The sequence below is a fragment of the Carassius auratus genome, chromosome 2 (assembly GCF_003368295.1).
Source record: "Carassius auratus strain Wakin chromosome 2, ASM336829v1, whole genome shotgun sequence".
In the NCBI taxonomy this organism is placed as follows: Eukaryota; Metazoa; Chordata; class Actinopteri; order Cypriniformes; family Cyprinidae; genus Carassius; species Carassius auratus.
Window position 1 is genome coordinate 11,312,096 of NC_039244.1, and position 27,304 is coordinate 11,339,399.

The window sequence follows — 27,304 nt, forward strand, 5'->3', positions numbered from 1 at the left end:
CAAGGGGTGAATATTCATCCTTCAAGTCCATCGGTGCTGTGAGCACAAAGTATGGACAGAGTGTGATTATTAGATCAGCACCGATAGATCACACATTGCTGTGCAGCAAAGATGATTTGATGGAGGCTTGCCAGAATTTCACTTCATTTTCTCTGCAGCCATGTTGAACAGTATGGCAATATATTACACAGGTTTTTTGTTTTCTTTGCCAAATCAATCCTTGCAAGCAAAAAGCAGAAACTTAAAATGACCACTCAGGGAAAAGGCAAACTGCAGACAGAAAAGCAAATAATAAGAAATAAATAGCAATATTTAACTGCATAAATTTGACTAAACGTAGCTACTTTAATGGTATTTTTGCTACTAAAGTTTAAATTAGAGAATCTATTACAAATTTATATTACAAAACCTAAAGTAAATCCTCACAATAAAAACTGCATGTTGTTGTACTGTGTGTATTAAAAAGCAAGAACAGACAAATATGTTTCCATGTATTATTTATTACTTTTCATTTACATATATATTTGCTATCATACACATGTTGAAGATGTCTGTAGTTACTGCTCTAATATGATCAGTTACTTTATACAGGGAATTTGTTATCAATGAGTTTTGCCTTCAATTTGTGTCTCAATAGCTGATCAGTGATGGCAGTGTGTGTGCCGAGGCTCTATGGGACCATGTCACCATGGACGACCAAGAGCTGGGCTTCAAAGCTGGAGACGTCATCGAAGTAGTGGACGCCACAAACAAGGAGTGGTGGTGGGGCCGGGTGCTGGACAGCGAGGGCTGGTTCCCCGCCAGCTTCGTTCGGGTAAAAGAGAACAGGCTTCCCACTCATAACAAAAAAATCTGATTACTGTAACATTACGGCATCACTATTACATTAGGCTACATTGAGGGGCCGTCAATGCAACAGTGTTCTTTTTGCCAAGTACATTGGTAAAAGCCACTGCACTGTGGATGTTTAGGGCCAGGTTTACTAAAAATGACTAAATTTACTTAATAAAAGTTAGAATGAGACCACAAGCCCATAAAATGGGAGTGGAAAATTCTGCAATTGGTCTAATGACAATGTGCATATTAAAGAATACAGACGCAACCAGATTATTCCGTAATGATCAATGCAATCTACAAAGAATCAGTGACTGTAACAGCCATTTCAAGCACGGAAGACAGGCTTTTATTGGACATTAAATAATAGCGCAAATACGTGGAAATTACTACCGCAAAACCTTAGTAAATCACATACTCTCCTCCCATACATTTTGCATCTGCAATGGAAACTTATTTAAATGCAAACGCAGATATTTGTCAGCGCGTCTTCATTTTTCACTAAGTCTCTTTGGTAAATCCTGACAGTAGCTTTTTGAAGCTAAAAGAGGGTTTTCACTGGCACAAGTTGTTTGTACATCTTGCCCATATTCATCAGAAAATCCTAGATATTGCATCATGATTCAACATTGTGCACTGACCTATGTGTTATTGGTAGTTACGGGTGAATCAAGATGAGCCCATGGACGAGTACTTAGCCCATCTGGACGTTGCCTCGGAAGGGGGTGGGGCCAGCATGGGGGACCCCTTAGGGCCCGGTCTGCCCTGCAAGGAGCAGATGAGAGCCAACGTCATCAATGAGATCATGAGCACAGAGAGGGATTACATCAAACATCTAAAGGACATCTGTGAGGTCAGTTTACCACAGCTCTGATCGATCAGTTCTACTTCAGCATGTGGATCTTGTTACATAGCAGTACAGTGTCTGTAGAGTCACTGGGCTCTCTGTTTACATGAGAGAGAATGACCTGATTCACATCAGAGTAATGAGTAAAGCTGCTCCGTAATCCAAATAGCTTTGCTATAGCATTGAACCTTTGACATACTCACTTCGGGTTCCAGGGCTATATAAAACAGTGTCGGAAGAGGACAGACATGTTTACAGAGGAGCAACTGCGCACTATCTTTGGGAACATTGATGAGCTCTACCGCTTCCAGAAGAAGTTCCTCAAAGCCTTGGAGAAGAAATTTAACAAAGACCACCCTCACCTCAGCGAGATTGGCTCCTGCTTCTTAGAGCAGGTAAGCTGACTTCGATGTAGGCGTTAAGGTAGGATGCAGTGAGGTTTGGATTTTTATTTTGTTCTCTGTTTCTTTTTCCATCCAGCAAACAAACTTCCAGATCTACTCCGAGTATTGCAACAACCACCCCAATGCCTGCGTGCAGATCTCCAAACTGATGAAGATCAAGAAGTACGTGTTCTTCTTTGAGGCATGTCGTCTGCTCCAGAAGATGATCGACATTTCCTTGGATGGATTCTTGCTTACTCCTGTTCAGAAGATCTGCAAGTATCCCCTGCAGCTGGCTGAACTGCTGAAGTACACCAACCCACAGCACAGGTACTGAGGTCTAGGGTTAGGGTTAGCGCACATTAGAAAATGTGCCTACTGTTACACGTTTACTACACTCTCAAGCTGTCAGTGGGTACCCATTCAAAAGATGCTTATATAAAGGTGTACCTTTTAAAAGGGTTCTGCTCCAGTGACAACTTTTCAACCTTTTTTCTGAGAGTGTACTGTATGTCCGCACTGATATGAGATTTATAAGATAAGTTACCGTATTTTCCGGACTATAAGTCGCACTTTTTTTCATAGTTTGGCTGGTCCTGCGACTTATAGTCAGGTGCGACTTATTTATCAAAAATAATTTGACATGAACCAAGAGAAATGAACTAAGAGACATGAACCAAGAGAAAACTTTATCGTCTACAGCCGCCAGAGGGCGCCATATGCTGCCAGAGATGCTGCTCAGTGCTCCTGTAGCCTACACTAAAAACATAGTGCGCCCTCTCGCGGCTGTAGATGGTAATGTTTTCTCTTGGTTCTTGGTTTTAAATAAATGCGACTTATAGTCCAGTGCGACTTATATATGTTTTTTTTTCCTCGTCATGACGTATATTTGGACTGATGCGACTTATACTCTGGTGCGACTTATAGTCCGAAAAATACGGTACAAATTACATGTAGATTTCTTTGTTATTTACTTTTATTAACATATATCTTAAAATTAAGCTCATTAGCACATTTGATGACTTAGTTCACATTTAAATAAAGATAAAATATACAATTATTTGTGTAGATGACACTTAAGATTTCTCCATATCTACTGTACGTACTTATGCCAGATTTGTGCTGTAGTGCTCTCGCTCCCATGGCATATATGCACATCTGTAATAATTAAAATATTAAACATTCAGCTGATTAGATTCTTACATTTCTAAAAGGAAAAATCGATATAATTCGTCAGCCACTCATAGATGAGATGACCAATCACTGAATCAGCGTTCTGAAGGATTTGATTCATATATTGCTAACCTCATATATTTTTCTTTTCAGAGATTATAAGGATGTGGAAGCTGCCTTAAACGCAATGAAGAACGTGGCCCGACTGATCAATGAGAGAAAGAGGCGTCTGGAGAATATTGACAAAATTGCTCAGTGGCAGAGCTCCATAGAGGACTGGGAGGTAAATTACACAAGCATTTAGTAGTGTTCACACACTGATTCACTCTGGAACTGTGTGCTCTCACAGGCTCTTTTTCCCCTTCATTAGGGCGAAGACATCTTGAGCAGGAGCTCCGATCTGATTTTCTCAGGAGACCTGACCAAGATCTCCCAGCCACAGGCCAAGGGCCAGCAGCGAATGTTCTTTCTCTTTGACCACCAACTGGTTTTCTGTAAAAAGGTCAAAATCACTATTATTGATAGCAGATGCTTTTTAAGGAGTTCCAACCAAGCAGTGTTAACGTAGTTGTTTTATAAGATGTTTTACTGTCTTGACTGGCACCACAGGATCTGCTTCGGAGGGACATGCTGTATTACAAGGGGCGGTTAGACATGGATCAGATGCAAGTGGTGGATGTAGAGGACGGGAAGGATAAGGACTTTAACGCGAGTGTGAAGAATGCATTGAAATTATGTTCTCCTGGGGGAGAGGAGGTCCACCTTCTGTGTGCCAAGAAACCCGAGCAGAAGCAGCGCTGGCTGCGAGCCTTTGCAGACGAACGGGAACAGGTCCAGCATGACCTCGAGACAGGTGAAAAGGCTCTTAAAAACATAAATAAATGCAATGATTTGATTGTCTTCGGTCTTTAATAAAATTTAATATTTTTATCCTGCATCATTTGTTCTCCATCAGCAAAAATGGATGTAAATAACATCTAGAAATCATGTGATTGAATTTACAGTTTCCACAAAAATCATCTAGAATTACATCCTCAGTCATTTCCAAAGTGTCAATACTGTCAGTACCTTAGTAACCGATTTATTGTAGTATTATATATTATTTATGTATATACAATGGCTTTCGATTTTATTAATGTTTTGTATTTGTTTATATATATTTTAGTTTACTTTTTTAATTTTATTAAAGTTGTAGTCATCTTGTGTGATTTATTATTTATTATTATTATTTTTTAAATACTTCTCTTTACGTTTAATGGTTTTATTTTTATTATTATGTTTTTTTCACTTCAGTACTAAATTCCAGTTAGTTAATTTAGTACTTCAGCTTTGTTACAACTATCACTAATGTGCATTCAATCAGTGGCACGAAATATTTGAAATCTATATTTTATGTATTCATGTTTGCTGGTTTTATTTTTATATGTTTGTTATTGACGTAAGTATCAGTCAGTTCCCTGCAGTTGATTAATCGATCATCTAAAAGTTGATAAATGTTCTCGCTTTGTCCTCAAAACAGGTTTTACGATCACAGATGTCCAGAAGAAGCAGGCCATGCTGAATGCATCTAAAAGTCACCCAACAGGGAAGCCCAAAGGTGAATTTCTGCTGTTTGTCATGTTGATGTGTCTTTTCGGTTATCATATGTGAAATATTCATGATATAGTGTGGAGACTCATTCCAGTTGAGCATGTTGTGCCATGTGTGGTCACGGTTTATGTGTTCACAAGCACCTGTTTGACCATGTGTTTGTGTCGTTTCATTATTATTATACTGCCCTGGAGCAGCATTAGCTTTACAGCACCTTTTGGCAACTCCTTCACTTCTTCACCCACAAACTTCCAAGTGCCTACGTTTTCCTGAACCTTCAGGACCTCTGGCTCCCAGGGCCACCTTAACTTCACCTCTCCTCGCTGAAGCCCCCCAGCGTAGGCAGAGGCGGGGGGTTAGGGTGCCCCCTGGGGTCCTGCGCAGGGCAATTTCCTGGGTGTCCTCTCAAAGTAGAGAGCCAATCAAGTAGTCCAGGGTAATTCCACAGTGTGTTAGTGTGACTTATCTGCTTACTCACCTGAGGCTGGGTAAAGATATAGATTTTCTGATTATTCATGATCATCATTAGATTATCAGTATTCACTCTTTGAAATCAAAAGATCAGTTCTTTTGAGTGAATCGGAAACAAATGTCACAGCCAGTGTAGCCTAATTCACAAACAAGTGAATCTTTTAAAATGGATCTTTTTAGTAAATCAGAAACATTCAGAGCCAACAGTGTAGTCTGATTCACAAATAAATGACTCTCTTCTTCCAGTTCTTTTTAGTGAATCAAAATGCACAGCACAACCAGTGTAGCCCAGTTCACATACAAAATAATCTTTTGTTTTTTGTAAATCAACATGCAGAAAAATGTAATCTGTTTCTTCATAATCAAGTGAGCTGACCGTTTTTTACGAATCACTGAACTTTCGCCCCTTTTCATGGGAATTTATAACTAAAATATGTGAGTTTGCATTTTAATTGTTATTATAATAATATAAAAATAATTAGAAAAGCAATTATGAGTGTTCACAGGGCATTTTTTTATGATTCAGTTATTGTATCTGGCAAATAAATGGCATGAATTTTTATTATGCACAAGATTAGCTGAGGTGAGAATCACTTTCATACGAATGATCAAACGGAATTAAATCAGAAGATCTGTTTTGGTACCCCAGGCGTTTATTTACAGTAACCGATTTGGTTTCTCTAATTCATTAGCAACCCATCCTTCCCTAGTGCACACTAAACTCATTTACATAATATCAGCATACTGTACCCTTAACTGGTGACCAAAACCTGCTAGTCTGCTAAACCCATGTCTACATCCATGCCCTGTTCTCTAATGACTGAAGTCTCTCAGGTCCTGACCGTTTGTTTGTGTCCTCCTCCCCACAGCTGTGACCAGGCCCTACTATGACTTCCTGCTGCGTCAGAAGCACCCAAATCTTCCCACCTCCCTGCCCCAGCAGCAGGTCATCATGCTGGCCGAACCCAAACGCAAGACCTCCAATTTCTGGCACAATATCGGACGCTTGACACCGTTCAAAAAATGAAAGACTCGGTACATTTGCGCTTGTGCCTGAACTCGCGTTTTTATCCCCTGTGTGACGTTTATTTTTATTGTCCTATTGCGAAAGCACTTTATGGGTTGGTTACAATCATGGCATCGCTCCCAAACGTTGCGGAATCTCGTGGGAGGGCATTCCTGCTATGTTACGATTAACGTTGAAAAAGACAGCTACTACTGCTCTACCGCTCCACTTTCCGGCGCGAACACGACTACTGCTGCAAGTCATCATATGGACACACTTTCCCGAAAGAGCCCTGCTTGAAGAGAGGACTTCTTTTTACGTTGGTTAATTTATTTTCACGTTTTCAATGTATGCCAGCTATCCACAGTGCCCAACTACTAGCTTTTGTATGTAATTTGATACTTTTGTGTAACCCGTGATGATATTTCAAGTTTCAAAGGGTTCTGCACAAGGTAAAACTAGACCGTGTTGAGATTTCTTACTGTATTAACTTCCTGAGGGCTGGCACTCGAAGTCCGTCGATATCACGTCAGTCGGTGTATGCAACTATCAACTTCTCCCAACTTTCTCTTCATTGAAGCCTCCAAAATGACTCTTAGATGACATCCTGTTTCAGATGAGTGTTTCATGTATGTGCGCAATTGATTCTTCTCCCTAATGACTCCTCTGTAACGAACTTCACTTGAAGTGCCATTCCAAACCTAACCCGGACATTGTGACGGGGGATGCATGAATTTGCTGTGAAACTCAACATTTTCAACCAAATTCTCAATATTCTTTGATTCTGATAGATAATGGTACTATTAAATTAAAGAGTATGTTTGACAGGTGTCAACTATGTATAATAATCTTTGACCACAAAACAAATTCTGTTAATAAAAAGCATTTGTAAGTGTTCTGGATCTGACATCTGGTGAACATAAAACTGATGTTTATTTTTATTGTTATTGTTGAAATACTTTCTATTCCAGCTTAATGTGCAAGGAAAACTATAACTACTGCAGGTTGTATTGCCCAAAGAGCAAGCCAACCAGTGCTATTTTAGCATTATATATATATATATATATATATATATATATATATATATATATATATATATATATATATATTATATATATATATATATATATATATATATAATATTATAGTATATTCTTCTTATATTTTGAATAATGTTTTATTTTATACTTTCAGTTTTATATTTAAAGGGATAGTTTACCCAAAAATTTAAACAGTGTCATCCTTTTTAGTAAAAAAAACTTGTGTTCAACAGCTGAAAGAAAATCATATAACTTGAAGCGAATAAATGACACCATTTTCATTTTTGGGTGAACTATCCTTTTATATATATATATTTGTGTGTGTGAGTGTGTGTGTGTCCACGTAACGTTTTACTAAAGCACTATTTCAGTTAGTTGCAGCGAACATTTACTTTTTTTTCCCTGAATAGATTTTATCTGCAGTTTACATTTTAATCTTTGAAACTAGAAAATACTGCCACCCAATGGTCAAGATTCATGCCAGTGTATTAGTTCACTGTTAAGATGGTGTTTTTCAAAATTAGCATCCAGTGTGTGCAGCTTGGTCTGTGATCTTGAAACAAGACAATCAGAAAAAGTGCTATTTTTTTTTTAAGAAAAATGAAAGATCTCAAACTGCACTGGTCAGGTTTATATGATATTTATTAGAGCATCATAGCACATTATAGCAAAATCAATTGGTTTAGCAGTAAAAATTTCAGTTGGCACATAAATCTGAATAGTTGGCACTTTTGGACTGCTTTTCGTTACAGTAAGGCTACTATGACACCCCTCAAATGGCAGAGATGACGTTCACACAACAGGACATGGCAGTGTAAAAGACTTTTATATTACTTTGCGCTACATTAAACATATCTTTCTCTGATCACATTTGGAGTGTTACTCTCATCAAATCACATCTATAATGTGATTTTTATTTTTTTTTTTGCACTTCTCGCTGACCTTAATTGAGCAGCTCCAAGTAGGTAATTGGCACTTTGCCTTTCTGATTCCCCCTTTGCCCCATCAGCCAATCAGTGTCCATCCCCGGCACACTGTTCACGGTGATCACCTGACAGTGAGATATTTGACCATTAAGACACAAGATGATTCATTTAATGACGATCTGAAATTATGTGATGAAGGCCCACCTCATCAGCGAGTAGAGAGAGCTCACTGCTGCTGGCAGCATCATAGTCATAGAGCACACGAGCCTTGCGGGTGCCTGAGGTGCTGCGAAGCTCGTTGAGTGCGGGTGAGGCCTGGCTGGGCGGCGGGGCGGGGAGCGAGGCGGCCGGCTGCGCCGTGGGAACTGAGATGCTGGCGGAGGAGCTGCCAGATGGCTGATTGTTATTAGAGAATGTGGATGGAAAGCTGAAGGAAATATAGAAATGTACATATGTATATACATTTATCAATAAATAAAAACATTGCTTACATTGCATTTTGACTGTTTGAGAAAGACAGATGATTCCATTATCGATGCATTTAGTATAAAACAGAGGATTTGGTGTAAAAACGCATAAATGTTACACACAAATGCACAGAGATATAAAAGTGAGCCAACCTTCCCAGCTGTTTCTGCAGATTCACCATGTACTGGTAACACTGGGCGTAATATGCAGCTTGAGCGTCCACAAAATCATTCAGACAGCGCAAGTGATGAGCCTGAACAAAAGAGGAGAGCACAGCCATCAGCGCACATCACATACATTAACATATACACCAATGTTTCCCAGACTCTGTAATTAGTCAGTAATCCTAACTTATTTAAAGGGCTTTAAAATGTTTCTATTTAAAATCAGTCTGACAAATACAGAGTAATTCATTTACTGTAACAGGCCCTTAAGAATTATTGATTACGGCTGATTTAAAGAATAAGACTTTTGATTGATTCATTAAATGACAGGCCATTAGAAGTCAAGAGTGATTAAAAAAATAAGCCTTTTGAATGATTTATTAAAAGAACAGGCTCATAAGAACCATTCAAAGATTTACCCTTTTGACTTATTAAATGACCAATTTATTAAAAGAACAGGCCCATAAGAATCATTCATTAGTCTTTTGATTAAATCATTAAATGAGTGATTCATTAAAAGAACTGGCTCATAAAAGTCATTAGTTTATACTAGTCATGCTATTTGCTTGTTGATGAGTTTCTGATGCTATTTTTGCAACACCCACCTTAAACTGTAAAAGCTTAAAGGAATAGTTTTGACATCATTATCTCACCCTCATTTCGTTCTAAACCTGTATGACTTTCTTTTTTTTACTGCTGAACACAAAAGAAGATATTTTAAAGAATGTTGGTAACAAACCGTCTTGGTGATCAAAAAAAGGTCCAACAGGTTTGGAACAACATGAGGAAGTAAATGTTGAAATAATTGGTGTAAAGCATGATTTGTTTTGCTGCGGTGCTGCAGGAGGAAACGCTGATGGACACAAAGGATGTGTGAGCATACATGAGTGCTGCTGATACCCTCCAGCAGAAGTCTGGTGATCTCGGCCTGCCGGTCGAACTCACTCTGTGCTATCCTCAGTTCAGTCTCTGCCTAAGGGAAACACAAACATAGACATACAAAAGTCACAGTGGTTGACATGCATATATATATATCCCCATCAACAGGCTCACAATCATGGACATATTGCACAGCTGGTGTCTGTGCAAAGTTAATGTGATACACAGGCAGGCGGGGATATAAACAACTTAGTAGCTCCCTCTGCTGGACACAAGAATGTGTTGAAGTTGTATGTAAGAGCAGCTCCTCTTTCACGTGGCAGAGCGAGTTCATATCAGACAGCATGGCAGGTGTTTTCCTGATAAGAGATGTGTTTTTGAGTGAACGACTCAAGCACACTCACCTGCTGCACCTCCTCAGCCCCCAGCTGGCCAGCATTCAGAAACAGTAACAAACTGGTCAGGTCAAGCACAAACTTCAACTTAAACCACACAAACCAATCACTGTTCACAATCAACAACAGCTTTCATAACGTCTAGAGCCGTTATGCAAGGTGAATGGCGTCACCATTCAGATTCATGCACAGACACATTCATTGGGAGGAAACCAAAACAGAGAGCGGTTCACCGTCTACAAGGAGTAATGTGAAGAAGACTTGAATCATCCACCGTCACAACAGGAGTGAGCACATTCCACACTGAAACATGAGCCAAGCACATTCAAAACACCCGAATCACCAACGCTTACTAAACTAATGAATATTGCACCATTGTGAAATGTATTCTAATGCACATTGATATACTTCATCAATATGAAATATTTATGGCATTATAAAATAAGGATAATAATATAAAAAAATAATTAATCTAAAATCTATACTTTGTTTTAAAAAAGAACAAAACACTAAAATCAAACTTTTTAAATGCTACAAGTGAATTTAGGCATAACATTATAAAGAACAGTATAATAATGAATATATACATATAATTATTTTTTTTTTTGCTAAAAATGACTTCAACAGTGTTATAAAATTATATAAGTGAAGGCTGGATGATGTCAAAGGTAATAAACTAAATGTAAAATAGGGAGAATTGAACATCATAATAAAATACAATAATAAATCTAATATTAGATGATATAAATAATCTTTAATACAAATCCTCCTGTTAGTTGAGACCACACGGGCACAGATATTCATACATTATCAATAGCCAGACACCAAACACAGTCACTGCATTCTGTTGCCCTCAAAGTTAAATAAATAGCATGCCAAGCATGTCTCTCAAACTAAGATGCACATTTACCAAATCTGAGGTTATCAACGAGCACAAAAACACATGCAGAATTAACACCTCTACTTCTGTTCAGCTGGTTTGAAAATAAAAGGTTCCACTCACAGAACAATTGTTGACATCTCTCCTAAGATTTGTGAAGGGCAAAAGAGGGCTGATGTTTTATGACGACAGCAGACAAACCTTTAACCACCTGACATGCAAGAAGCTGAGCATGTAAGAAAAGTGAGCCACATACTCCTCTCCCAGCGGAGGGCTTGAGTTCAGCTCCTTCAGACGGAGGCAGGCAAGCAGACAGAGAGAGACATAATGAGAGAGAACTGGGGAAAATAAGAGAGGTTAGAGATCCAAAGACAAAGTTACATGAGCATTAGACAGCCAGCGGCTAGCTTGGGGAAGGATGAAAGACAGCTTTCACACGTCAGGCTTCTCTTCCCTAAGTTCACATCTCATCTGAACAAGCTCTAAAACTGAATGTATGGTTAATCTGTGTGTCTGTGTGTGTGTGTGTGTGAGAGATACTAACTGCAGAGCGAGCATCAGCCACTCTGGCCTTCTTCAGTCTGTTTTTGGCTGCATCCAGATCTAGACGCTTATTCTGCAGCAGTTTGCGTTCTTTCTGTGAAGAAAGAGGGAAATGAAACCGTTTTAAATATATAAAATATAACAAAAAGAGTGTGTTTCCGTGGTATGCTGATGCTCACCAATATGGTTTTAAAATCTCCCTCAATGAAGTTCCTAAAGGGAGTGAGGAAATTAATGGCGGAGCTCTGAATGAACTCTTTTTCTGCGCTGCCTAACATCTTCTCAGTCTCCCCACATTTAATGAGAGCACTACCTGCAGCACATCAGAGGACGAGAGGACATTCATCTCAACCCACACACACTGGGAACATTTATCAGCTTGAAATTACATTGACAGACTATGGAGCTTACAAAGAGTTTAATAACAAAACTATATACATTACACTAGCTTATATAAAATACATTTAACATGTAAAAAAAGATTTCTATTTGAAATAAATGCGGCTCTTTCCATATGTCTTCTTAATCAGAAAATGTATCATGGTTTTCACAAAAAATATTAAGCAGTTCTCAACATTGATAAGAAATATTTCTTAAGCACCAAAAAAATCTGACTTGAGTAATGACTACTGAAAATTTAGCTTTGCCACCACAGGAATAAATTACACTTTAAAATATATTCATAAAAATTTTTTTTAACTAATAATATTGCACGATATTAATGTTTTCCTTTGCATTTCGATCGAATAAATGAATCCCCCAAGAAACCTTTCATAAACATTTTTACAAATTTAAAGGTCATAATAAAGCTTATAGGTTAACAAAAACAAACAAGCAAGCAAACAAACAAATACATGTAGACATGTAAACATGTATTTGCTAACGCCAGTGTTTATCCAAACTCAAGTTGTATGTGTAAGCATATGCTTGGTGTCATTTCAAAATATATTTCTTTACTATAAACAAAAGGTATCACATTAACAAACATTATTACATACAGCAGAACAGAACTGTAGTGCTGCTCATAATCGTCACAAAAGGATGCTTGTCTGAAGAAGCATGGATGCTTTTTGTGACGTCACAATAATTTCTGTATGTTCCTAGCTCCAAATACTAGCTGACACTGTCAGAGTCCAGCGTGAGAGGGACCAGATTATGTAATGAACTTACCGTATGCTGTTCCAGGTCCAAACTCGTGTCCGGAGTCGATCATGCACTCCCCCAGTAACTCGTGGTTGTTGGCACGCATTGGGACTTTTTTGTCCAGCATCTCGTATAAGAACTCCTCCATCCGGACATCTACAAACATCAGACAAATTCAATTAAGACCAGCGAGAGTCAGATGAGACCACATGCATCCTCTTAAGCAAGGCTCTTTAACCGTAGGCACACATTACTGCTGCATATTAAAACAAATCTTACAGACGGTTATTGTGGATCGGTGTGACTGTCAAAGAAAACCTTGAGCCTTCACCGTTATGCTTATATACAAAAATAAAGCAGAGGGTGGTAACCAAGATAGAGATATGTTTATTTCTTACTGTAAGACAATCTACGATCATACATGTAAGAGAGAACCCACACTGTTTTCCTGGCTAAACAGCTAAATATACTCCTCATTAGGGCTGTGTCTTAATCCCATTCCAAGGAACATTTGAGAAACTGAACATTCTTCTCTTTCAATTAGGTTCACTACAATAGCGAGAAGATTTCACTTCCTCTGTGCTGGTAATACCAATGAGCATGTATTTTTAGGGTGACTTGCAGTATTGCTGATCTACAGGCTTGTTTAATCGTGCATTTCTTCTTACTAGGGTTCGGCTGCAGCAAAACTTCTGTCTGTTTCATGATCTTCTCCGTCCAGTGCTTGGTGGATTCCACCCGACTCAAAAGGGTCTCTAGATGGGCGTCCAGCTCAGTCTTCTCTGCCTGCCCAAACTTCTCCTCTGTGAACTACATGGATTGCAAACAGATTGTTGACTGATGATATTTCAGCATGGCAGTTTATATATTAAAGTTTAATAACATTTGACATTTTACAGTTGTCCCATTCATGTCCACACATACAGCTGTGGTCTTAGTTAAAACCAGAACCTAGTGAGCTGCTGTCCTAGACTGCATTTCTGGGCAACATTTGACTTTTCCCCCCACAGTTTACATTTATAGTAGTGACAATAATATATTTTGATTTTATTTTGTAAAGGACCTTTAAACGTTTCTCAAAGCAATTAATAATAAAACCAAAACAGCAGAATAAAATAAAGCAATCTAAACAAATAAAAAGAGTAAACAATAAGTAAAACAAATAAATAAAATATTAAATGTATAAATATAAACGATAATGGTAACCAAAACAACAACAACAACAAAGTAACGTAAAAGCTATCCTTACGTAAATTCTGAAAAGATGAGATTTAAAAAAATACAATTTGGATGGACATTGGACAAACTTTCATTGCTACAAAAAACTTAACATTATTTATTACTTCTTATAGCGAACTACATTTTAAAAATGAAAATGCTGTCTTAAGATGACCCTCTTAAGTTATAAACGAAAAATTGTGAACGAGTATGACTTTTAGACCGAATTAAAGTATTGGTCACCATTCACTTTTATTTTACGGACATAGCATTCAATTCGTCTGAACTGTCCCGTTAAGTAAAGAAAATAAAACCTAGTTAAAAACAAACGCAAACTATACTTAACACCTTTGAAATAATTTCAAGACATTACGTTACCTGAACAGCTCGACTGAGGAAAGTTCCCGCGTCCGCTGCTAGTCTTCTAACGTTGAACTCCATGTTCGTGTTTATGAATATACTGATGTTTTAAACCTTCAACATGAACTGAAGCCTGTTAGCAAAAACAGATTAGCCTGCTATAGCCTCTATCCGCCCGGCAAAAACACAAATGAAATTAACTCGCTTTGTCGTAATAAGTGCGATGTCCATGTAAAAAAAGCGACTAAAAAGACAACTTCTGAAAAATAAACGCGTAAAGCTGTGTAAAGGCTGTCTGGGGCATGTATTGTGGCGTATCTGTCAGTAGTGTAGCTGCTAACTCAAAGCAGCAGCTGTTAGGAGTGAGTGAGGGAGTGTGAAGAGGAAGGACTAATCCTGGATAGCCAACGGATGTGTCTCAAACCCCAGTATGCTGCCTGCTTAGACAGCAGTTTGGCCATTACATTTAAAGCTGCAGTCCGTAACTTTTTTTGGTTAAAAAGTCGATATTTGAGCAAGAACATAACCAGCCAGTGTTAAAAACTATCGCCTTACTTTATCCTGATTCAAGGCGGTTATTTTATAATAACGTTTTCTAATTTGAGTAGTATGCACTCTAAAAAACACTGGGTTAAAAACAACCCAAATTGGGTTGTTTTTAACACAACTGCTGGGTAAATATAGGACAGAACCCATATGGGGTTAAACTAACCCAAGAAGTTGGGTTATTAATTTTAACCCAGCAAATGGGTTGTTTTTTCTACCCAAAAATTGGTTATTTTTACAAAAATAATGGGTTAATTTGATTTCATAAATGGGTTATATTTTCAAAGGAATTTTTATTCCTTTTAACATTAAATATACCACATAATAAACAAACAGGACAACATTGTATTATCTTTATTTTTCTTTCAGCATATTACACTTTGTAATTACACTTTACCTCAACCAAAAATTCAAGAGATCATACAAAACTAAAAAAAATAAAATTCCATTTATAAACAGTATTTAAAACAATTTCTTTCATTTTTATGGTTTGCCTCTGTAACTTTTCTAAACTGTAAATGTTTAGAAAAAAACATTTGAATTCATAAACTCCAAAGAACCACAAGGTTTAGTAATGCATTTAAAAAATAATTCATATTATTTTTAATCCATATGCTCATGAAATTCATGAACTCCAAAAAACCTCAAGGTTTTTTTTAAATATACAAATAAATACTTATTTTTAAATAATCCATATGCACATGAAATTAAAACTAAAATACTTTACCTCAAGAACTGTTTGTTACAAAGCACATTTGTTTTAAGTCTACATTATGGACCTGTTGTTTTAAGTCTACAAAATGAACACAAAAATAAATCTATGAAATACAACGTATTGGCAGTAAAAGATTTCTACATAAAAATGTAATTGATAATCAGTACGCATAAAGTAATACTCTTCCTCAAGCAATAAAACAGTTGTTTATACAAAAAAAAACAGAACAAAAATCTCATGTGCAAATAAAACTTAAACTAAAATACTACCTCTTGTTCTTGAACCACTGTTTGTTCAAAGAACCTCTTATAATCTACTTGCAAGAATGTAGTGCCCAGTGCAAAAAATTCACTGTTGGGGATTCACTTCCCTCCAACTCAAAAATATTATGAATAAACTCCCTAATATAGAAACAATGTTTCGGTTAGTTTACATCAAAAACATAAAACGATTTGAAACATACATTTACTGTCCCAATGAAGTGAAGTGAAAGTGATATGACATTCAGCCAAGTATGGTGACCCATACTCAGAATTCACGCTCTGCCATTTATGCTGCGGCGCCCGGGGAGCAGTTGGGGGTTCGATGCCTTGCTCAAGGGCACCTAAGTCGTGGTATTGAGGGTGGAAGAGAGCACTATACATTCACTCCTCTCACCTACAATTCCTGTCGGCCCGAGACTCGAACACACAACCCTTAAATTGCGAGTCCAACTCTCTAACCATTAGGCCATGACTTCCCCTTAAACAATAGTTCTTTGTTCCAAAGCTTCTCCTGCGAGGATGACAAATGCCCGCGACGCAATGTGTCCATTTTCAAGTTACAGGACATATGGGTAAGGTCTTGATGCTTCAGCCTGCTGGAGGTACTCCACCATATTTGTTCCAACCTAAAGGACAGATAATGCAAATTAATAAAGGTGAAACAGAATGGGAGTGTCAGGGGTGTGGGTATGGGTGGTGGGTTGGGGATTCATTCGAAACTGTTTATTCAATCAAGCAGTCTTTAGAAACAATAGGTCTTGTATAGGCAGAGCTTTGGATGAGGCAAAATACCTGAAAATTATTACAGCTTGATCTGGCCCACTTTGACAGAGCCACTGACAGGGATGCTAAGCAAGTCAAAAGAGTTTTGGTAACACTTGAAATACTTTAATTTTACTTTAATTTCTACATTTAATATTCTGCCCTACAAAAGCAAAAGACCTTAACTTGCTAGAGTGTGAAACTGAAAAAAAAAAGACTTTTTTTTTATCTGTCTAGTAAAATTAATTATAGCTAGGACACTAGAAATTTGCCAGTAAGATGTTTTAGTAATGAAAATTATCTACAGAAAAAAAAATTGTGAGCTCAGACTTATTTATCCAAGATACATTATAAATTAAATTACAAAGTTCTTATGGAGCATATCTTGTCAACATGTTACTATATATAAGACTGGAATAACGATGTTGGACATTCAGCTTTGATCACAAAAAAAAATGTTCTTAATATATTCAAATAGCAAATATTAATTTATTGTAACAATATTTCACAACATTACTATTTTTGCTGTATTTGGATCAAATAAATGCCTTTGTAAGCAGAAGAGACTTAATTTAAAAACATTTAAAAAATCATACCGATCCCAAACTTTTGAATGGTAGTGTATTCAACCTGGTGAAGTCATTAAATGATTGAAGTAAATTTCTGTAAAGTCGTACTTACAGGCTGAATGTCAATGAAAGCTTTTTTGCTTTCATCAATGCTGGGTCGGACTGTTTTTCTGCCAAATTTGTAGGGTGGAGGTAGAAGCAAAACAGGTAATAGCTTTAGTGCAAGATTTCCCTTTGCATCTGTAGGAAAATAATATTACATTCATCAACACTAGTAAAAACAGTAGCGAGTTGTCATTGAGAATATAAGGCCAGATTTACTAAACAGGTCAAATTAGCGTGAGTCCAAAACCCCATAAAAGTGTAGACTGAAGTGTAAAGTTGTGCTGTTGATCCACTGACAATATGCAAATAAAAAAAAACAGATTTTTTTCATCACTGCATTTCTTTAGTAATCCTGACAGTACTATGGTGCAAGCTATTAGTAAATCTGGCCCATAATATCAAAATATTGTAGAAACATTTTAACCTTCTGTCATTTCTTCAGCTGTACATGAAAGCTTTGCTTCTCGCTCACAAAAAGCAAGATCCTGTCAGTATACCAGCCATTTTTCAAACAGTTTTGGGGCTTCATCTTAATGTAAAATGTGAAAGTCCTGTGCAATCTAAAAGCAAAAATAACAAAAAAAACTTCTCAAAAAAGACTTAATATAACTCATGTTACCATATGACAAAGACATTATGTTAACATACCATGCCTGAGGTAGTTAGCCGAGGAAACTCATGGAGGACCTCAAACATATTTTTCAGATGTACTGTTCCACCTGGCTGATGGGCTGTGTGTTGTTTCTCAGCCATTGTTTAATTTCCTCAGCTCTCTCTTCAGATACGGTTGATTCTACTGGACAAAGAAATAGCAATGCTGTTAATCAAATAGAGGCTTATGAACATTTTTTACATGAAAAAGGATTAGTTTCCATAAAAACAGAAATACTCTTCAGAGCTTTTCAACACTTTAACTAGTAAATCCTGGATGTTTCTAAACTCCATGCAAACTGATTCCTGAATTATACTGCTTAACATTTCACTTTGCTCATAATTTGCTCACAAGTCGTTCCAAACCAGTAAGACCTCCGTTCATCTTCGGAAGACAGTTTCACGGTCTCACGGGTTTGGAACAACATGAGGGTGACTTATTAATGACATAATTTTGATTATTGGGTGAAGTAACGTTAACCCTTTAACTAAACGGGTATAACCACAATAACGTTGACGGATCTTTTTAATAATAGTAACAGCTGTTTTTTTATGGTTTATGGTCATTATATTATGATCAATGTATGGCAATCATTCAAATTAGATGAGTTAAAATGTCACCTCCAGCTAAAGGCTGTGGATTTGCCACCACGGACAGTCAAGAGCAGGTCTGAGGGGAAAAAACAATATATTTTAGTCCAAGATTAATTGACACTTACCTGGATTTCAAATAATAATACATTTATTAAATGAATAAATGATTAGAAATGTATTTTTATTGTGAAAAAAAAAACCCGAAACGCATCAGACACAAAAAAAATAGGTAACGTTATCTCTGGTGCTCGCAAATGCAGGATGCTTTATGATCTATCATATAACGTTAAGTGATAATTTAAAATCAGAATGGGACATTTTTGCCAATCTGTAACGATTCAATGATAAAAAGACCAATACAAACCTTTATTTCACCAGAAAAAAAGGCTGAAGTCAGTTTGTTTTTAAAATATTTTCTCCTGTAACGATCCAAAATATGCCCGCGACAGATGACCCAAAAATTGGGTTGTTTTGGCTTAGCACTGCATGCAGTAAGATGGGGGATGGGCAAGTCAAGGAATGCACGTTTACATCACATTGATCTCGTGGCATTGAAATTAATTGACTTAATGGACTTTGAAGTAAATTATGTCATTTAACAGTTAAGAAGAAACGTAAGACTTTGACAAAAGGGTCGTTTAACACATAAAAACTGAAGAAAACGTATTTACTATCCAGCAGGTGTAACCCCTCTCACCCGGGTCCTCTCTGACGCTCCTCGCACTCGCTCCGAGCGGGGCTCGAACCCGGGTCTTCCGGCATGGGAGGCGGACGCACTAACAAGGAGGCTAAATGGCTACAGCCACTAGCGTCTGTCGCTAGTGCGTCTCTTGAGATCGGGGAGTGAGGTTTACCTGCACAGCACTACTCGCTGGCCTCCGTTACACTCACCCCCCTAAACCTCACTCCCATCCGGGTCACGGCACCAATGTAACCCCTCTCACCCGGGTCCTCTCTGACGCTCCTCACACTCGCTCCGAGCGGGGCTCGAACCCGGGTCTTCCGGCATGGGAGGCGGACGCACTAACAAGGAGGCTAAATGGCTACAGCCACTAGCGTCTGTCGCTAGTGCGTCTCTTGAGATCGGGGAGTGAGGTTTACCTGCACAGCACTACTCGCTGGCCTCCGTTACACTCACCCCCCTAAACCTCACTCCCATCCGGGTCACGGCACCAATGTAACCCCTCTCACCCGGGTCCTCTCTGACGCTCCTCGCACTCGCTCCGAGCGGGGCTCGAACCCGGGTCTTCCGGCATGGGAGGCGGACGCACTAACAAGGAGGCTAAATGGCTACAGCCACTAGCGTCTGTCGCTAGTGCGTCTCTTGAGATCGGGGAGTGAGGTTTACCTGCACAGCACTACTCGCTGGCCTTCGTTACACAGGCATTACCAGCAAACCAAAACGAGCGAATCTTTTGGTGCATTTAATGTCATGTAAACGTGACTGTTGTCGCACATTTCTTTGCCTTTTTATCGCTCGTTCGCTCATTATTATGTTATGTGTGTAAATATGTTTAAAAATACATGTCAAATGTATAAATATATTGATACGAACCTTATTTCTCCGAATATTACAGCGTGTGTGTGGCATCCACCTCCACCTCGAATTCAGTCAGCCCGCGCTGCGCTGATCCTGCGCGGAGTTGATTTGACCCAATGAGCTGGGTTATTGCGTCCGAGTGGGGGAGGGGGTGCATTGATTCAGCTCTCAGTGAAAACGACCCAGAAAATAACCCAGCGGTTGGGTTACATAGAACTACCCAAAAACTACCCAAGACTGAGAAAATAACCCAAAAAATTTACCCAAATGGCTCAACCCAGCACTTGGGTAGAAAAAATAACCCAGGATTTTTTAGTGTGTGGGTAGCTTTTCGGGGGAATTTCGAGCATGCTGCTGCGTCATTACGTCACGTCGGTAAATATAAGAAGTTGTCCCGGCTATTCACCCTGCAGATGACGGATCGTTTATAGCTGGAATAATAATAATAATAATGATAATAATATACACACACACACACACACACATATAATACAAGTTTAAATAAAAAGATTATATACAGGTGCTTCTCAATTAATTAGAATGTCGTGAAAAAGTAAGTTTCAGTTATTCAGATCAAATTGTAAAACTCAGTATAAATTCAGTGCACACAGAATGAAGTAGTCTAAGTCTTTGATTCTTTTAATTGTGATGATTTGGCTCACATTAACACAAACTCACCAATTCACTCAACAAATTTGAATATGGTGACATGCCAATCAACTAATCCACTCAAAACACCTGCAAAGGTTTCCTGAGGCTTCAAAATGGTCTCTCAGTTTGGTTCACCAGGTTACACAATCATGGCGAAGACTGCTGATCTGACAGTTGTGCAGAAGACAATCCTTGACAAGGAGCCAGAAACATTCCTTGCCAAGGAAGCTGGCTGTTCACAGAGTGCTGTATCCAAGCATTTAACAGAAATTTGAGTGGAAGAAAAAAGTGTGGAGAAAAAAGATGCACAACCAAACGAGAGAACTGCAGCCTTATGAGAATTTGTCAAGTGAAAGTGATTCAAGAATTTAAATGAATCTTACAAGGAATGGACTGAGGCTGGGGTCAAGGCATCAAGAGTCACTACACACAGACGTGTCAAGGAATTTGCATACGGTTGTCGTATTCCTCTTGTTAAGTCATTTCTGGGGCGTCTTACCTGGGCTAAGGAGAAGAACTGTACTGTTGCCCAGTGGTCTAAAGTCTTCTTTTCAGATGAGAGCAAGTTTTGGATTTCATTTGGAAACCAAAGTCCTAGAGTCTAGGGGAAGTGCAATGTCATCTGCTGGTGTTGGTCCACTGTGTTTTTTGGAAACCAAAGTCACTGCATCCAAAAATGTTGGACCATTTGATGCTTTCTTCTGCTGACCGGCATTTGTAGATGCTGATTTCATTTTCCGGCAGGATTTGGCACCTGCCCACACTGCCAAAAGCACCAAAAGTTAGTTAAATGACCATGGTGTTGGTGTGCTTGACTGGCCAGTAAACTCACCAGACCTAAACCCCAGAATCTATGGTGTCTTGTCAAGAGGAAAATGAGAAACAAGAGACCAAAAAATGCAGATGAGCTGAAGGCCACTGTCAAAGAAACCTGGGCTTCCATACCACCTCAGCAGTGCCGCACCAAATTGAGGCAGTAATTAAGGCAAAAGGAGCCCCTACCAAGTATTGATTACATGTACAGTAAATGAACATACTTTCCAGAAGGCCAAAAATTCACTAAACATGTTTTTTTTTTTATTATTGGCCTTATGAAGGATTCTAATTTGTTGATATAGTGAATTGCTGGGTTTTGGTTAAAATGCGAGCCAAAATCATCTCAACTTCAAGAACCAAAGACTTAAACTACTTCAGTCTGTGTGCATTGAATTTATTTAATACATGAGTTTCACAATTTGAGTGGAATTACTGAAATAAATGAACTTTTTCACGACATTCTAATTCATTGAGAAGCACCTGTGTGTGTGTATATATATATATATATACACACATACACACACAAAGTAACTCAAAATCGAATTCTGATAAGTTTTTTTTTTAAATCTGTTAAGTCCTTTAAAAATAAAAAAAGCTCCAAGAACAATTTGGTATAGCCTTTTCTATTTGTGTTTGCAAAATGAAAAAATGTACAATATTTCAAGAAATTGTTGAATATTTTAATTTTGAGCGTTAAATTAAAACAATAAACTGCTGAGGTTTTCATAATGTCCACTAGATTGTGCTATCAGACAAAACAGGTGGTCTCTTATTTGAGTATTTGACCTTTTAATAGTGATTAACGAATACAAAGTGCGTTTCATTGAACATAAGTTTAATGCCACAGTGATGTTACTTTTTACAAGAAAAGTTGTGATTTAATAAAACAAAAGGCATCACGTTTTAACTTCATAACATTTCAAGCTAAAACTTTCATTAATTGTCTCATCAAAATCACAACAGCCATGAAAATTGATCTGTAGGCTAAACTCAGAAGAACATCGGTGATTTCATATCCATATCCAGTTATTATCCACTTATTTACTTTGCATACTAAAAGGTTTAAAGCTGTTGGAGAGCAACAACTTTCTTTGCGAGATCCAACAAAGAGTTGTATCGCAAAGTCTTGCTTTTCCAGGAACTTGGGATTCCTTCAAGTCCAACCTAAAACAAACAAGTGCCACTGTATTAGACATTGAAAACCATTACAAAACTGCAAAAATAACTGAATAGTCATTCTGTCACGTATATAATGACATAAATCATCTGATGAAAGATAGGAAGACTGATCATTGCAGTACCTGAGCGCCAATGCAGGCACCGATGAAGGAGCTCCTGCTACAGGTGCATCCACCGCAGCTCATGGTGTCCCGGATAGCCTGCTCATAGCCACTGGCTGTCAGAACCCCATGCACCGCTGCCTGGAATGCACCAGGCAAACCTGAAGGACGTGAGAAAGCTGCTTGCGACTAACTGTATTGTGTTCATAGGATAGATGTAAGGGAATAATATGTTATCAGCTAACCTCAAGTATTTGGAAACACAGTGGGAATGAGCTCTTTGGGTTTCTTGCTCAAATTGTCCTTTACTTGATGAATTTGTCCTAAATTAGAAAATTAAAACAAAAATAAGTTGGATTTCTGATATTAAATGCCTTTGTGATATGCAGTATGCAAGTTTGACATGAACCCCTGATAAACATGATGTATTAGCCAAAAGTTAGATACAGTATCCTGCTTCATCCGTGACTGTGTGTGCATTTAAACTTGAAGTTTGGCTCTCTTTTAGATTATTATACATTTACTCACTTAGCATTCACACTCTCAAAGTTCGTTTTACTCAAACCAAGGCTGGCAAATGTAAACACGAATACACAAGAATCCAGCTCAACAATACTAATAATTTAAAGCTGCGTACCAATTATAGCTTTGTCCAACTCTTGAGGATTTTTCCTGTTTGGGTCACTGAGCTGTTCCAGCACTGCATCCAAGGCCTTGGGATCAGGACCATTCAGGATGAAATGCTCCAAGAACCTGAAAAAAAAAAAAAAATTCAGTTCATACACCATTTCCATGCACATTCTAATATGTGATCTGTCCCCATTCTATGCTGGAAACCAAAATAAATAGACCCGTTTCTGAGGCATACTGTGCCAAGTTGTATGTTCACATCTTGTGTTTTCAATTATATATTACCAACCTAGCAGCAGCAAGAGTTACTGCCACACACATGTCATTGTTTTGCGTGACACGGGTGGCTTCCTCAACCCTCTCCAACATCTCTGGCTTTCCAGCATAGCATGCTACAACGGGAGCCAGCTTTGCCACGCCATCTATTTGGTTATCAGTTTCACAACCTGAAAAGTGTTACAATAAAGATTTATTTTGTTATAATATACTGCTTTATTATTTCCTTCCAAATTACATAAAATGTAATTATATCTTTGAAAAACATCAAATTAATTAGTATTTTTTTTTTTTTTTTTTACAATAATGTGGCTACTCAATATTTAGGAGGATGATTATCTGACTTCGTCATTCTCAGCAACAGAACTGACATTACCGGTCTCTGCTTTGCCTGCATCCACATTTTTAATAAAGCTCTTAAGGCTTGCGTGTCTCCAGGGTCCTTCGATAGGTAGTTGAGGCCTGGGAGCTTGATAAATAAAATTAAAATAAATCATGAATAATTCAGGAAAAGTCATATTTGCAACAATACAAACTTCACCATCTGCCTAGGAGTCCAAATGAAAGACAAACATGCAAATGGTAATACTGTTAAAGTATATAAATATAACTGAAATAAAATACACATATTACACACACACACACACAAAAAAAAAACTACTAAACGAGAGTTGGAAACATTCCTTTGTCAACTAACAAAATAAAAGCTTGTATGTATATTTAAAAAATATAATCATTCATATTTGTAAAAACGAATGAAAAAAAAAAAAAACACGTAAACAAAAGATGAAAATTTCCTGGTGCAGTGGTTTGAATTTACCTCCTTTGTCTCTGTAAGGATCATTGACTGGTGTGTCATATTCAGATCCAGGTCCAAAGAATTTGTAGGTGCGCCGCTTCAAATCTTCCACATTCAGATCTGTTTTGAAAATACAAACAAATAACTGAATAATCAAAATCCCTAGAACCACAACATGGTCAAATAATACTGTGATATTTATACCATCATAGTCTTACATACTGGAATGCATCATGTCTCATATTTTGTACCTCCACACTCAGACAGGGACTCCAGGTGGACGAAAGCTTGATCTCCATAGCAGCTCTGCTGTCCAGTGTTCCTCCTGTAGAAAGGGTTTGCAGACTCAGGCCGGAACTCAGGCTCAGGACTTTGAGAAAGTAACATGCTCAGCTTCTGCAGGTCATAGACCCAATGGAGCGGTTGTGCTGCGGAGCATACATTAATCAACTAAAAATCTGCATTTGTCAACATCTGATTATAGGGTAATCCTACAATATTGCAGATGTTCTCACTGAATAGGAACCTAACAGGCCACTCAGATCATTAGGATAGAGTCAGTTAGAAATACCAAGGGTTCATACAAAACATGGGGAGTCCGCCTTTAGTTACTATGCCACCCGCAGCTGGAATCAGCTTCCAGAAGAGATCAGATGTGCTAAAACACTAGTCACATTTAAATCTAGACTTAAAACTCATCTGTTTAGCTGTGCATTTATTGAAGGGGACTGTGCAATGTTCGAACTGATTGCACTATATTTTCACAGTTTTTTTTTGTTTGTTTGTTTTTTTAAATGTAAAATCATTTTCTAACTGGTTTAAATTCATTTTAAATAAGTAATTTTAAAAGTTTTAAAATTGCTTGTTTTATTCTGGTTATTATTTTTCTTCATGATTATTTTACTTTCTTTCATGTAAAGCACTTAGAATTACCATTGTGTACGAAATGTGCTATATAAATAAACTTGCCTTGCCTTACCACAATACAGTGTCCGTGTATCTTACCTGCTACTATAATTGAATGATAAATAGTATGTGATTACACTGCATTTTTTCGGGGGTATATTTTGATACTAGTATTCTCAAGTAATACAAACCTGCAGCATCGGCAACAGCTGATCCAATGATTGCTCCGATAGCCCTGTCAGCAAGGGCGAGAGCCATCTGTAACAACAAGATAAACAAACCAAGTAGGAGAGATATCATGCTCATATGCCAGGCCTAGAATATATACGTTGTAGGGAACATGCACGACTGATTAACCATTACATCATACTAATGGTGAATATCTTTTTAAACGAAAGTGTTTCTCACCTTTTAATTTTATATTCAAGCAGAGTCTGAAGTCCACAAGTAACTAAAAGTAGTGTGAAAGCGCTTGTTATAAACTGGATTACCGTGCTGTTGATTGGTTGGAATTAAGCACGTGACAGCAGAACGTCACGGTGCACGTGCAATGTTGTTTGTTCATTTGTCAAATCGACTGGTTGTATGGTTTATATAATAATAATAATTATTATTATATTTACACACACACACACACACACACACACACACACACACACACACACACACACACACACACACACACACACATATATACACACATACACACATACATACATACATGTATACATATATATACATATATATACACATACACATATATATACATTTATATACATATATATACATATACACATACCTATATATATATATATATATATATATATATATATATATATATATATATATATATATATATATATATATATATATATTACTTTTGCTTTTGCTTACATAAAATTATCTGAAACTTCGAAAAGAAAAAAAAGGAAAAAGAAAAAATATATAATTTTAATTTTTAACATTAGCGCTGTCTGTAAGTTATTCGGTCCTTCTTCATTGAATGATCAGCTCTGGAAAACCATGTTTAAGCCATCTGGAATGTCCTCTATTACGCTGAAAGGGCTTCTTTCACCTATATATATATTTTTAAATCATTGCATTAAACTTATTAATCTATATTATAATTGCGTTGTTGTAGACTATTAATCCTACAATTGACAAATAAATCTCCAAATAAATAAATAAATCTGACAAATACAGTTTTTATAGAGTAATATAAATGCCTTTAAAGTCAGCCTAGCCCAGCCTAGTGTTCTAGTAATGATTCTGAGTGGGTAGTTTTATATTAGTTCCCAGAATGTTCTCCTAAAAGGCCCGATAACTTATAAAACATTCTAAAAATGTGTAGTGATAACATTGCTAAAACATTATTCCCCAATGTTCTTCTAAAGTGTTCAGCAGGTAGGCTATAGTTTTATTTGTATTCTCAGAATGTTATAGATAGGATAATATTTTCTAAAAGCATAAAAAGACCAAAGAGTCTCAATATTTTTTCTATTTTTCCTATTTAAAACCCGACTCTTCTGTAGTTACATCATGTACCAATGACAGAAAATGAAAAGTTGCGATTTTCTAGGCCGATATGGCTAGGAACTATTTAGTGCTCCAATCTAGTAGCTGAGAAAGGGAAGGGGAAAGAGTGGAATATTAAACAGACAGAACTCATGCAAATATGGACGGTGATGACCAGCTGGTGGTCGCACCAGATCTTTACCAGAGGGAAGTTGTAGCCCAATGGTTAGAGATTCAGACTCATAATCCAAAGGTTGTGAGTTCGAGTCTTAAGCTGGCAGGAATTGTAGGTGGGGGGAGTGAATGTACAGTGCTCTCTCTCCACCTTCAATACCACAACTGAGGTGCCCTTGAGCAAGACACCAA

The 27,304-nt window shown here is 37.6% G+C and overlaps 2 protein-coding genes, 1 long non-coding RNA gene and 1 pseudogene across 13 annotated transcripts in view; 1 reads left to right on the forward strand and 3 right to left on the reverse strand.

Moving 5' to 3' along the window:
- The window catches only part of LOC113115589 (rho guanine nucleotide exchange factor 4-like), a 76,377-nt gene extending 69,132 nt beyond the window's left edge, over positions 1-7,245 (forward strand). For all 7 annotated transcript variants that reach the window (XM_026283162.1, XM_026283166.1, XM_026283169.1 and 4 more), the window contains 9 exons: positions 638-814; positions 1,493-1,687; positions 1,897-2,076; positions 2,162-2,394; positions 3,391-3,520; positions 3,608-3,739; positions 3,847-4,090; positions 4,757-4,834; positions 6,168-7,245. In XM_026283162.1, coding sequence (XP_026138947.1) covers positions 638-814; positions 1,493-1,687; positions 1,897-2,076; positions 2,162-2,394; positions 3,391-3,520; positions 3,608-3,739; positions 3,847-4,090; positions 4,757-4,834; positions 6,168-6,325 — 1,527 coding nt within the window. In that variant the 3' untranslated portion in view covers positions 6,326-7,245. The remainder of the gene's footprint in view (positions 1-637; positions 815-1,492; positions 1,688-1,896; positions 2,077-2,161; positions 2,395-3,390; positions 3,521-3,607; positions 3,740-3,846; positions 4,091-4,756; positions 4,835-6,167) is intronic.
- Positions 7,246-7,968: 723 nt separating this feature from the next.
- On the reverse strand, positions 7,969-14,725 carry LOC113115646 (endophilin-B1-like). Of its 2 annotated transcripts, XM_026283178.1 has the most exons (11): positions 14,339-14,725; positions 13,411-13,552; positions 12,770-12,898; positions 11,779-11,912; positions 11,601-11,693; positions 11,258-11,344; positions 10,186-10,209; positions 9,786-9,875; positions 8,891-8,991; positions 8,475-8,697; positions 7,969-8,395 (listed from the first exon to the last, which is right to left on the reverse strand). In XM_026283178.1, exons 1-11 carry the CDS (start codon positions 14,399-14,401, stop codon positions 8,288-8,290), a joined length of 1,194 nt encoding a protein of 397 aa, XP_026138963.1. In that variant the 5' UTR covers positions 14,402-14,725; the 3' UTR covers positions 7,969-8,287. The 2 variants fall into 2 exon arrangements, with proteins under 2 accessions (XP_026138963.1, XP_026138972.1); XM_026283187.1 differs by lacking the exons at positions 10,186-10,209; positions 11,258-11,344 and having other exon boundaries at positions 14,339-14,719.
- Positions 14,726-16,114: 1,389 nt separating this feature from the next.
- Positions 16,115-20,399, reverse strand: LOC113115657 (uncharacterized). 4 transcript variants are annotated; one of them, XR_003293925.1, is made up of 6 exons: positions 20,081-20,399; positions 18,553-18,601; positions 17,929-18,073; positions 17,705-17,840; positions 17,288-17,415; positions 16,115-16,470 (listed from the first exon to the last, which is right to left on the reverse strand). It is a non-coding gene; the product is annotated as an uncharacterized LOC113115657 (long non-coding RNA). The 4 variants fall into 4 exon arrangements; XR_003293924.1 differs by having other exon boundaries at positions 17,929-18,076; XR_003293926.1 differs by lacking the exon at positions 20,081-20,399 and adding an exon at positions 18,890-19,005.
- Positions 20,400-22,304: 1,905 nt separating this feature from the next.
- Positions 22,305-25,971, reverse strand: LOC113115673 (crystallin J1C-like; annotated as a pseudogene).
- Between the last annotated feature and the right edge of the window lie 1,333 nt (positions 25,972-27,304).

What these genes read in the sequence shown, in the direction of transcription:
- LOC113115646 (XM_026283178.1), bottom strand. Translation starts at nt 14,401, where the DNA reads ATGGAGTTCAACGTTAGAAGACTAGCAGCGGACGCGGGAACTTTCCTC. An exon ending in TGCATGTCAGGTGGTTAAAG is followed by an intron (nt 10,210 to 11,257) that starts GTTTGTCTGCTG and finishes AATGCTGGCCAG; the next exon opens with CTGGGGGCTGAGGAGGTGCA. An exon ending in CTGCAGAAACAGCTGGGAAG is followed by an intron (nt 8,698 to 8,890) that starts GTTGGCTCACTT and finishes TATTTCCTTCAG; the next exon opens with CTTTCCATCCACATTCTCTA.